The following is a 12892-nucleotide window of genomic DNA, read 5'->3' as shown; positions in this document are numbered from 1 at the left end:
AAACAAAAACAAATAAGCGAATTTTGCAATTTCGCTAAATAAATGCAAAACTCAAAAACTTATGCACATCCTGCCCATCACCGCCATGTTCCATTCGAATGAATGGACTGACGAGTGAGTGAACAATATCCTTGATTTTGGTGATTTTTTTTTGTCTATGATGTTTTATAAATGCATTGCAATAATTAAAATATACTTACCCGACCAATTTTCTTCAACCTGGAGGTAAATTTCCTATAACATTTAAGTATTATTTCCGATTTATTTTAGATATACGTAGTGATGAAAAGATCGAAAATTATGCAAAACACAGTATTATCTTCATTTCAATGAATTAAATAAAAATAATGACGTTCTGAAATTAAAGATTTAAAATAATACGCCGTTGTAACAAAACAAACAGACGCCGTGTTTTTTACTCTTGTATAATTTTGTGATGCTTAACTTCTTACTCTCACCTTACCGCTCGGCCAGTCTAGTCTTGCACACATGGAGTAGCAGCATATCTCAATTTTGCAAAATTTACTATGGTTACGTTCCATTTATCTTATAACAAAATCATAAATTATTTTTAAACTTCGCATACACGTTATGTGAAACGTAAACTCTTTTATTAGTTATATATAAACAACCATTACCATGCCAACCATTTTCTAATGAAATTTAACATTTAATCAAAATGTTATTATGATTTTGAGGTAATATAATTAATTGGCAATACAGTAATCACATCAGAATAGGAACGAATACTTTTATTATTATTAAGTTCATTCTTTTTTCAGAATGAAGTTAGTTGCGAACGATCACAGACCTATAAAATTGTGACGTGTTGCCCTGGTAACGAAATATCGAGTAACTAATTGCTGTTGCTGCGATATAATGTCATTTGTGTTGCTAGTTTTTCTAGAATTGTAACTGTACGCTTCGATGAGATTGGCGCTATTTTTACTGCATTTTACCTGGATCTATCACATATCACGACCATGAAATGGAAATATTAAAATAAAAGCGTACTCAGTAGCATGGAGAATTTACTGTCTTTGCCAAAGGCTATCGAAGTTCTTGTAGGAAACCGCTTCTGGGCTTTTCGAAATAGGAGAGGAAGGAACCATATGTACAGTATGCCGCTGAGGACATTGACATATTATACCAATTACGTTGGCACAAAGTCAAATCGTTAATACTCCCGCGCAGCCTCACTTATCAGCAGAATCTTGTCAGATGCCTAAGACAAGCAACCAGCGTCTGCTGCTTTGCCAAAAGTAAAGTTAAATAAATTTGACGGCAATATTAAATCAACAGACAATTTAAGAAGATACATGAAGACACTATATTTGATTCCTGTGACAAATTTTAGTCCTCAAACAGCAGCGTGCGACAACACGTCGAACGTTACCCACATTGTGCAGAAAGTTATAGCAACGTAGGTATCTGTCTGAGTGAAGAAATAGATTTTTCGCAGAATGCGTTATGAATGCATGTGACTCAGCATATTCTGTCAATCAACACACCCATTTTGTTTAGGGGGTTTACGGCATTGTAACCAGCTGTACTGGTTTTGTTCAATGTCTCACGATTGACTTTATTATCAAACTCCGGCGAGCATTAACGTTCAACGCAGAGCGAGTAAGTGCAACAATAGTGTTGAGTTGCCCATACACGAGGCAACTCGTTTGTACCACTCGCTTGGTTGGTTTGTCACAACATCTCGTGTCATAAAAATGTCCCACCTCACACCTCACCTCATGTCACAGCCCCACTCATGTCACACTACTTCAAATTCAACAAATGCAAAAATGATTGGTTCTGCACTACCCGCTTTTTGTCTCATTTTACATCATATGATCATACTACCATAGTACTATAAAATTAGCATTTATTTATACTATATCATCATAACACTTAAGTTATCCAATTGATTGATACCATCAAGTTATGAAAATGTGCTTAATATTCTGTCTGTTAACTAATTGCCGTAGGTGCAAACATTCTTACCACTACCTCACCTCATTTGAAGTAGAACGTTGTACCGCCTCATTTTTTCAAATGAGGTACTCCCTCAAACTAATTTTTATTTCATGTTCTACCCAAGACTATGCGACAATACACGTCCGTTTTTTCCATCCGATAGTCTGATCCGACTACCGGAAGGCGCTCGTACCATATTGTGTGAACACTCAATACACGTCCGATCCGATTATCAGATTTTCAGAGAGTGTTTTTATCAGTGATCATCAATGTAACAAAAATGCGATAAAATTCTAGAATGCGAGGGCATTTCCCTCACATAGCGTAATCCAAACAAAATCCGCAAACGAGTTGTTGAGTTGAAATTCCCTGTATTTGGGGAATTTCCCATAAATTGGCAACACTGCAGTTAGTTCAGAAAAAGTCTGACGTAAGAATTGGACGCCTATCAGACGTGTATTGATTGAATCCGATCCGATAGTCGAATCCACCCGTCGGACCATCAGACACGATATCGGACGTGTATTACCACACTAATTGATATATAATAAACACTGGAAATACCACCCTAATGGCAAGGCCTTGAGTATGATTTCTAGTGCTTTGAATCATACTGTCCCTGCCATTAGGGTCGTATTTCCAGTGCTTGAAATCATACTCAAGTCTGCTCAAATCCTAACTTGAGCATTGAGTAGAGCTCTGGAATACGACCCTTAATCCTCAGCGTGATATTCTGAACTTGCTGTTTGACGGACGTGTCTCTAGCCTTTTTCGGTCTGGCATCGTTAATCCACTTTCTGCAGTTTCGCTTCTTGCTCGTGGACTATCTTCCTGGTTCACCTGGGTGGACCACGGCCAATTATTTCTTCCCGTGGTTCCCCACTTACGTATGAAATAGAAGTACTCAAAACTTATATTGATGGTGGTCCACCTCAAACATTTAACAGTTTGATGCTGCACCATAATAACATTTATCGTTTTGAATGAAATATAAATTAAAGGTAAATTTCATTATAGTTTCATCTGTCATATTGCATGTAAGGTGCAACACCAACTGGTGTTCCATAATCTGCAGTAAAGCATGGTTTATTTTGGAAGGTGTTGAAGTCTAAGCATAAGACGACTCTACAGTTCTAGTACAGCTCTCGAAATATTTAATGACATTATGCAATATTAAACAATTAAATAATATTTAATTAGTTTTTACTAACCTTTGAAATATTTGTTATTTTCGTAGTCTGTAGCAACCACGTATGCATTTTTTAAATTTTTATCGAGACGTCTATATATTTCTAGTTTTATTTAAAAAAAGTTATTGATGTCGATTTATTCATTAGGTACTTTCGATGTCAGTTTAAAGCTTTTTGGTATCTCTTATATTTATGGAATAATCGCCTGGGCACACTTAACGATTACACCCTGTGTAGTTAGCACCCCGGTTGTCCTCGCCGGGAGTGTGACGTGTTGCCAGTAGGGCTAGCACGACAGTGGGCGACTTGCGCGCGAGAGACCCTATGCAAAAATAGTAGTATCTCGCACCAGTCGAGACCTGTTGTGCTAGCTCTACTGGTAACGAAATATCGTGTATCTTATTGCTGTTACTATTTTTTTCTAAAATTATACTCTACGATAAAACTGTCACGTGGCCACCGTCTGATACTAGTTCATGCACCTTCCAAAATTCTTTCCTGCATACAATTTTTTCAGCAACGGAGTGGTACACAATTGGAGCATGCTACTTCGAAAACAAGCTCGACTTTTGTACCCAGCTACGAAAGAGTGAATTAGTGCTAAAATGCAAAGTTAACTAAAACAAACGATATAAATTTCAACACTCTGTGATGCAGACATACCAGCGAAAGCTGCTCGTCTATAATCAAATAAATAAATAAGATTGGCTATGTTTTACCTAAGTCACATGAAAATATGTACGTACACTTTTTTTTCCATCCTCTAAGACGTACACGAAACATACAATTCTTAAATTGTCATCTTTTTATAACTCGTAAAGGAACCATTCTCAATATTTTTTACCTTTACTTCACTTTTGCAAATGTTAATCTTAAATACCATAGATAAAATAAGTTTTTTATAGAAGGCAGATTTTTAAATTACGTTGTCCTTTTTTGAATTTCCATTTTTTTTTGTATTTACATAGTGAAATCGTTACAGCCAATCCATTGCATATAATATGTAATATACCACGTAAAATGATTTGTATTTATATAGGTGTTACGTTAAAAGACCTTTGGGTTACTGTCGCCATTGCGAACTTTTATTTTATGCAGCTAACTTCACATTATTGTTCGATCATCGTTCATCAATCAAGCGGTTGATTATTTCGTAATTTTATCATTATATTTTATAAATTGTGCCAACAATTATTTTATTTTATTGTTCAAAAACGATTACCAACAACGGAGAAGTTATAAATGTAAATTCTTAGTGTGTTATGTTTGCAAACGTGCATATGCTTTGTTGTTCGAACCACCTTTATCTGCTGTCATTCTGAGCTGTAGCAACTCAGTTTTTCGATAATGAAACATATTATAATACGTTACAGCATCTGATGATAAATTATCGAGTGTTTTAGAGTGTTACGGCATAGTCTCTGCAAGATATTTAGACGATTGATGTGTCGCGATGAGAGTGGTGTGAGTCGGAGTAGATTTCGGGAGAATGTGCGGTGGCGTTTAGTGGGTGAGGTCAGACAGGGTTGAGCATGGAGGCGGTGATGGATGAGGAGCGCATGCAGCGGCTCCACGCGCTGGAGGAGCGTCTTTGCGACCCACGCTCCACCGGCAACGTGGATTGTCTACTGGACACCGTGACCGCGCTCGTCGCCGACTGTGACCACCCAGCCATCCGCCGCATGAAGAACGTTGAAGCCTACACCGGTAGATGTGAGTGAACAACGATCATGGTTATTAATTCATCCCTTTTGTACACTTTAAAAGCACAAATTATTGCTCCAAACATCTTAGTTTCCAAGCCCTCTGAACAATTAGTAGAAGAAATATCTATTATGTGTTGACATGACAGTAATTTAGTTTAAATAAGCATGTTCCAATTAAAATTGATATGAAATAGCTGATGTAAATAAAACATCATTGTTAAGAGATAGTTTTGTATTAATTTACAATGGAGATTTGCATGAATGTTTCTTATTAAACAGTCTTTGCCATTATCATTTTGTGTTTTCAATTTGTTTATTGAAAGAAACTTACAGTAGAAAACTTATTTAGTTTTTAATCTTTTTTGTTGTAGATGAACAATTTGCTTCAGAAATAGTGGATCTACGTATGAAAGCAGCTGATTTTGATTTAATCAAAGTTATTGGTCGGGGAGCTTTTGGTGAAGTACAACTAGTCAGACACAAGTCCACACGTCATGTGTATGCCATGAAACTTTTGAGTAAAGTAGAAATGATTAAAAGGTCGGATTCAACATTCTTTTGGGAAGAAAGGCATATCATGGCACATGCTAACTCTGAGTGGATTTTAAAGCTACATTTTGCTTTCCAAGACCATAAATATCTGTACATGGTGATGGACTACATGCCTGGTGGAGATCTTGTGAGCCTCATGTCTAATTATGACATACCTGAAAAATGGGCAAAGTTTTATACTATGGAAATTGTTTTAGCCTTGGATGTCATTCATGGTATGGGTTTTGTGCATAGAGATGTGAAACCTGATAACATGCTCATTGACAAGTATGGACACTTAAAACTGGCTGATTTTGGTACATGTATGAGGATGGGCCCTGATGGACTAGTACGAGCAAGCAATGCCGTTGGTACTCCTGACTACATATCACCTGAGGTGCTGCAGTCACAGAATGGTGAGGGAGTCTATGGTCGTGAATGCGATTGGTGGGCTGTGGGAATATTTTTGTATGAAATGTTAATAGGTGATCCACCTTTCTATGCTGACAGTTTAGTAGGAACTTATGGAAAAATTATGGATCACAGAAATTCATTGCAGTTTCCTGAGGATGTAGAAATTTCAAAAGAAGCGAAGTCTCTTATTAGAGGCTTGTTAACAGATAGAACAAAGAGATTGGGAAAAAACAGTGTTGATGAAATTAAACAGCATCCTTTCTTTATCAATGAGCAGTGGAGTTTTGATAATCTTAGGGATTCAGTGCCACCAGTTGTGCCAGAGCTGTCCAGTGATGACGATACTAGGAACTTTGATGATATTGAAAAATCTGATGCACTTGATGAATCTTTTCCAGTCCCTAAAGCGTTTGTTGGCAATCATTTACCTTTTGTTGGTTTTACCTATAACGGGGATTATCAGCTTTGCTGTGGTAAAAGAGCTGCAGATGTAGTAGATACAATCTCCAATAATCATATTAATAATGTTGGATCTGAAGCAATATTGCAGCTAGAGAAACTTTTAGAAAGAGAACGAGACAGCAGACGTAAATTAGAAGATAGACAAATTACACTGTGTGCCCAGTTAGAGGAATTATCCCAGAGAGAATCAAGAAATAAGAAGATTATATCTGACACGGACAAAGAATTGGCATTATTGCGCCATGACCTCAAAGAAATTCAAAGGAAAGCTGAAGCAGAAGCTGATAGCAGAAGAAAGGCTGAAGCTAATTTCAATGATGCCAAGAAACGTCTAGAAGAGGAGCAGAGCAAAAGATCTAAAGAAATAAGTAATTTGCAAACCTACAATGAGAAAATTAATGTCTTGGAGATGCAGTTAACAGAGTTACGTGAAAAATTAAAACATGAAGCAGAAGCTGCAGCTAAGTCGCGGAAACAAGCCGCAGAGTTAAGCGCTGCTCAGGCCGCCGCGGCTGCTGTTAACGATGGTACAGTGGCTAGCCTGCGTGCTCAGCGTGATGCCTTGGAACGAGAACGCAGTGTCCTTGGTGAAGAATTAGCTACTGTAAAGGCAGCTAAGCAGCGTTCCGATGCTGTAGTCGCAGAAGCGACCAGTAGATTGAATGCTGCTAATGTGGAATTAGAGCGATCGTCTACAAGATTAACGCAGATCATGGCTGACAACAGGCAACTCACTGAGCGCGTGTCATCATTAGAAAAAGATTGTGCGGCACTGACGCACGAGATGCGAACCGCTCAGCACATGTATCAGCAAGAAGTACGCGCGCACCAGGACACGCAGCGGTCGCAGCTTCTCTCCAAACAGGAAGCCAATTTAGAGCTAGTCAAAGGTGAGTTCAAACCCACTGAATTGCTATATTTTATACCCAAACATCATGCTACAGTCCTTTCATATCTAATAAGCTAAAGTACTGATCGAGATTTATATTTCAAACTTCCACTTTTTGCATGCCTCAGGAACATTGGAAAAAATATTTGAAGGTATTGTTCATCTTTGCTAATGTGTATCTATTATTAATTAGTAATTTAGTATGTCTTTAGCTAAGCATCACTATAATCCTACAGTTGAAATTTCATTTTCCATAACAAATTATTTTTTACAATTTTTTTTATACTTCGATATTCCATAAAACACGTATATTTTTCAAAATTGAACTTTCTGGGAACCAAAAGTATCAAATAAAAAAAAGGGATTATATACTTGAATACACGCTTTTCATGTTAAAATTGAAAGATTAAGCATTTTCATTCACCATTATAATTTGTCTTCATTCCAATATAGCCCTGCAAAGCAAGCTAAACGAAGAGAAGGCGGCCCGACAGCGCGCGGACTCCGCCTGTCAAGAGAAAGACCGGCAGATGTCCATGCTAGGCGTGGACTACCGCCAAATGCAGCAACGCCTTCAGAAGCTCGAAGGTGAACATCGCCAGGAAAGTGAAAAGGTACTACACAAGTTACTACCTGTTATCATCGACTTCGAATTCAGTGTGAAAATGATCTATAGTCCATTTCACATGGGATGAGTCCTGTGACATTTCTAATATTTATGTTCCACGCATACTATTTATAACTTATCTGTCAACCAGGTTACAAAAAGAAATAGTAAATTTGTTATTGTGTATCAAAAATAAACAATATTTGTTTCAGTTCTAATTTTAAATAAAAATTAAAGTATATTAAGTAGAAAGGAAATAAATGATAAAGATAAAAATATACTACCCTATTACTTGGTTAGGAAATGGAATATTTTAGTCTTAGGGTCGTATTCTAGAACTCTACTTAATGCTCAAGTCAGGATTTGAGCATGGTTTAAAACACTCGAAATCATACTCAAGTCCTTGCCATTAGGGTCGTATTTCCAGTGCTTCAAATCATACTCAAGTCTGCTCTCAAATCCTGACTTAAGCATTGAGTAGAGTTCTGGAATATGACCCTTAGAGATTTACACCATAAAATCGATAAATCGAATGGACTCGATTGTGTATCTCGCGTCTACATGAGTGCATACGCCTTATATTCTTTAGTTTTGAGTTTTGCGTGATGTTTTTGGAGTCATTGTTGATTGTTCAATTAGTTAATTTTATGCTTTGTTGTTGACTTTTATTTGATTATTGTTCATTTTTTATTTGTTGTGCAGTTTTTATACTAAGTTAATAACATAATAATTTAATCCCTCCTATTTTGTTTATTATCCGTTCTTAAATTATTTTCTGTAAGTTGATACAACTTATTTTGATAAGATATTTAAATAGATTTTTTTTTCATTCGATTTTACATCACTATATCTCTAGAAACTTCAACACATCTCAAACATCACTGGAATCATGTTATTTCAAAGAACTATAATAATTGTTTATTTATTGTACATTTATTTACACAGTATTATAGTTAAGAAACTAAAGCACCGCGAAACTAAGTTATTTATGAGAACAACAACAAGAAAGGGAGAGAGAGAGAGAGAGAGAGAGAGAGTAAAAACAAAAAATAATACACTCGATTTTCTAGCATTCATCACTTCACAATAATAGTAATATCAACCTTACCATCTTTCAATTATTTCTGATTTCAATCAAAAATGTAGCTCGTGTGAATTGTGATAAAGTTTAAGTAGGTTCGAATGTTGTTGTCTGAATACAACATCCGTTGTAATGTTGTTTCTTGTGAAGGTGGTGGGTTTACAAGCGGCCCTCGAGCAAGAGCGGGCCGCCCGCAGCGCGTCGTCCAGCGAGGTGGCCGCAGCGGAGGCCGCGGCGCGCGCCGCCGCCGCCGAGCGCGACGCACGCGCACGCGACCTGCATGCCGTGCGCACCACGCTGCACGACACGTCGGAGAAGCTCGCCGCCGCCTGCGCCGAGCGGGACATGAACTACGCGAGGGTGAGCGACTTCACCTTGTTGCTTCACTTTTCAGTTCCTTAAAGCCTCTTAAGCAAAGCAAAGTTCATTTTATAAATACGAAAAACATGCTATGCTCGCCATTTCTTTTTTATAAATTTCAGCCTTAGATTGCCTAGCTTATCTCTCCTTGCAGCAACCGCGTCAATATTGAAATTCAAAATTAGATTAAATACAATTTGTGTTTGTAGATATACAAATAAAATATTCCAGTAAATTAAAAAAAAAATCTACTGCTATCTTCTAAAATGGTTGTCGGAAATCAGTACTTGTACTACCTTTGAGTTTACAAGTATACATACTTTTGAAAAACAAATAGACCGAAACAACAACAACAAGTTTCTTTAAAGACTCTAAAAGTTTTCAAAGAACATGATGTACGTAAAGGCGTCCGTAAATTTTAAAGAGGTGATTAATTAGCTGAGCTACGGTTTTATACTTGTTTATTACTCAATTAAATTACACGCATACCATAATCAGCAACACACAAACACCAAAAGAATGGGTTATATCTGAATACAGTCAATTATCTGTTGTTTCAACTGCTTGCCTGATTTGTACATAATAATAAAGAGACACTACAAAAGTCTTTTAATCCAATTGTACAACAATTATTATTGCAACAAAATGGACAAACAACAATCACCTAACTTTTTGGCTAGGATTATTGCCTTTTGTATGGCCGACTTACGCCTACTGTTATGCTAAGTAGATTGTTTAGAAATCGCGGATAGATTGACTACTTTTATGTACTGTTTTCTAAAGCCTATAATGTTCGAACGTTTGAACCTTGACTCGAAACAACGGTTATGTGGTTTATTTATGCAGGTTAAACTAAGTCATGAAGCACAAAAACAATAAAACTATTTTCAAAGCTCTTCAAACTATTATTATAAATGCGAAAGTAACTCTGTATAAAGTAACTCAAGAATTTTAGTATATAGTTAGATGGTATTTAGGAGCAGGACATACGCTACTTTTCGTCACAAAAATGAATCTTAAATACGGTGAAATATAGGATGGAAGTTTGTATGGAGATCCAATAAAACTATAAAAATTTGTATAGTACAGTATGAAGTCGCGGGCATCAGTGTGTGTGTTGGTGTAGTTTAATATAACCCTAAGAACAGGCAAATTTTGATCTACTTCAAAAAATATTATAATTTTTTGAAATAAAATTTCACCATCTTGTTAAGTTTCTAAACATATGAAAATTAACGCAAATTGTTGTTAATTGGGAGACAGTACAACTTTGCTTATTTGCTCTTTTACGTTAATCGATTTTAAATTTATGTAGCACGTAGTCGTATTATTTTGAAATGAGTGCTCAATTTTAAATACTATTAATTCTGTGGCTCTAGCGAAAAGGGGTACTAGTCGATAAAGCCAACTTTACAAGGAGACGCGAAAAGCAGTTAAAGCTTATTATGATATTAACCGTTTTTATGTCACGCATCCTACTATGGTAGGTATCCTTTACAATTTTGGTACTGTAGCGTCCTAGAGTCACACGGTGCCTCTAAGGGCCAGCGGAAACCTTTTTATCAATGTATATTTTATGCTATTGTAATAGAAATAAGGTATAAATTTTAGTGCTCGAAGACGCAGAGAGAAAAGCCCTGTTATGCTCCGAGGTCGGTCTCTAGAGCATTGCAATTTAATACCTTATTTCAATTTAAATGGCATAAGATATAATAGATACGAGCAACTGTGTTGTAATCCACCATAAAAAAAATAAAAATAAAAACTATGTTTTATTTTTACCAAAATCGTTAAGTGTGCCTCTAAAACACATGATGGGTTAAATGTATGGGTAGTTTACTAATAAAAAAGAAATCGACAAACTTACTAAGGCTTTTAGTATATTTCTGTGAAATAATCATAATCTCATCGCGCCGAAATAGATGTCCTCCGACATTACCACACAGTGACTCATTGTCAATGGCAAACACAACATTGCATACACACAAACGCATTTGTTGTTAACGATACGCGTTGATACGTAACGTGCTCGCGCGTCGATTCGCCAAATAAATTATCACAATTACTTAGACAGCTCTTTTTCTCGACACTTATACAGACGTGATGCGACTTGCTCTATTAAAATAATAATTCTTCTGTTCATTACTCAAGGAACAATATTGCGAGACAGACTTGCGGCTATTAATAAAATAATTCATGCTCAAATTCTGTAATCGTATGGTAATGTAAGTTATTACTCATCACGCACGTTTCTTATAAACTTAATCCTCAACGCTCGTCATTGAACCGTTAAAGAACTAGAACTTTGTGGTTTTTATACATAGTAGTAAGTGTACGCTGACTCAATGTTACCAAAATGTTTTGATGAGTGTGCATTTTAAAAATCTTAGCAGGCGTCACTCAATTACATTTGAGAAAGGTCAATTGCGTTGAGTTGCGCTCTTGGAACATTTTATCTGTACACTCTTTCTTAACATTTACTCGTAATAACAAAATCCAAAGTAATATTATAAATGCGAAAGTAACTCGGTCTGTACCGTTTTCAGACCTAAACTCCGCAACCAATTTTAATGAGTTTTCGTATAGCGATATATGGACGTAGGAGAAGAACATAGATAACTTTTTGTCACAACAATAAATCTTAAAGCGAGTGAAATAGGGGATGAAAGTTTTTTTATAGTACCAAATGACGGGACGAACTAGTCGTGCGCCTGACATAAAGCAACACGCCTATCAATAACATTTGCAGTGCCAATCAGGGCTTTATATAGCAAATTGGACACTACCACTGCGCCCGTCACCCTGAGACATAAGTGATAAGTTCCATGTGCCCGTAATTTCACCAGGACCCCTTACCTTTCTAAACCGGAACGCAGTAATGCTCACGTTACTGCTTGGCGGCAAAAAATAATAAAAAGGTAAGGTGGCAGTACTTCCCTGGACGAACGGTCTTTTACAAGTAGCTCTACTGCTACTAATTTTGTGTGTTTTGTTGTTTGTATGGAAAACGAACCATTTCTGAAGTAAGTAGTACAGTAGGCTACTCGGAGTTATTCTACACAGACGAAGTCACGGGCACCAGCTAGTAAATAAATATATCAGTCACACGAAGCAAATTCGCTTAGGCGTTACTGTATATTGATAAAAGCGTAACGATCGCAAAAACTGTCACTAGACAAATACGTACTTTGATATCTATAACCTCCTAAGGTCCCGAGTACATCAAAATGTACGTAATATGTGAAGTGATTCAGAGCCAGACGATATTCCTATGATCATGTAAACGCGTACTGCACATTATAATAAAAATATCGCATTCAAATTTAGCGTTATATATTTTACGTGACCAGAGAGTATCAAGCAAATTGCGTTTTTCGTACTAAACTGAGGGCGTACTTGTTTCGGCCTGAAGCATATTATATATAATATTTAGTACATTGTAATGTATATTGTGCGTTTAGCACTTCCCATTGTAATTTACTGGGTCTTGAGAGGATAAAGTAATTTCTCCACTTTAAAGTAATTGTAATTACGTACAAGCGAAATACATCTGAATTTAAATAATAATGATCCATTGATTGAACAAAATCAAATAGTAATAAGTATTCAGAGATAAGTGAATATAGATCAATTTCCATTGCAGGGTATTGTTAGAATCGCTGTATCTAGAGTGCATTCGTTTTA

At 36.5% G+C, this 12892-nt stretch overlaps 1 protein-coding gene across 2 annotated transcripts in view; it reads left to right on the top strand.

The window, feature by feature from the left end:
* Nucleotides 1–4352: 4352 nt before the first annotated feature.
* LOC113232695 (rho-associated protein kinase 2) overlaps nt 4353–12892 on the top strand; it is a 31676-nt gene continuing 23136 nt past the window's right edge. The window contains exons 1-4 of one of the 2 annotated variants that reach the window (XR_003310646.1): nt 4353–4871; nt 5236–7161; nt 7614–7774; nt 8999–9208. Coding sequence is in view for 1 of the 2 variants with exons in the window: in XM_026467474.1 (XP_026323259.1) it covers nt 4691–4871; nt 5236–7161; nt 7614–7774; nt 8999–9208 (2478 nt within the window). In the remaining variant the exon portion in view is untranslated. The remainder of the gene's footprint in view (nt 4872–5235; nt 7162–7613; nt 7775–8998; nt 9209–12892) is intronic. The other variant, XM_026467474.1, reaches the window with a different exon arrangement.

The sequence above is a fragment of the Hyposmocoma kahamanoa genome, unplaced genomic scaffold, assembly GCF_003589595.1.
Source record: "Hyposmocoma kahamanoa isolate Upper Pololo Valley unplaced genomic scaffold, ASM358959v1 102, whole genome shotgun sequence".
Classification (NCBI taxonomy): Eukaryota; Metazoa; Arthropoda; class Insecta; order Lepidoptera; family Cosmopterigidae; genus Hyposmocoma; species Hyposmocoma kahamanoa.
The sequence above is the reverse complement of the archived record's forward strand: the minus strand, read 5'-3'. Positions and strand labels throughout refer to the sequence as shown.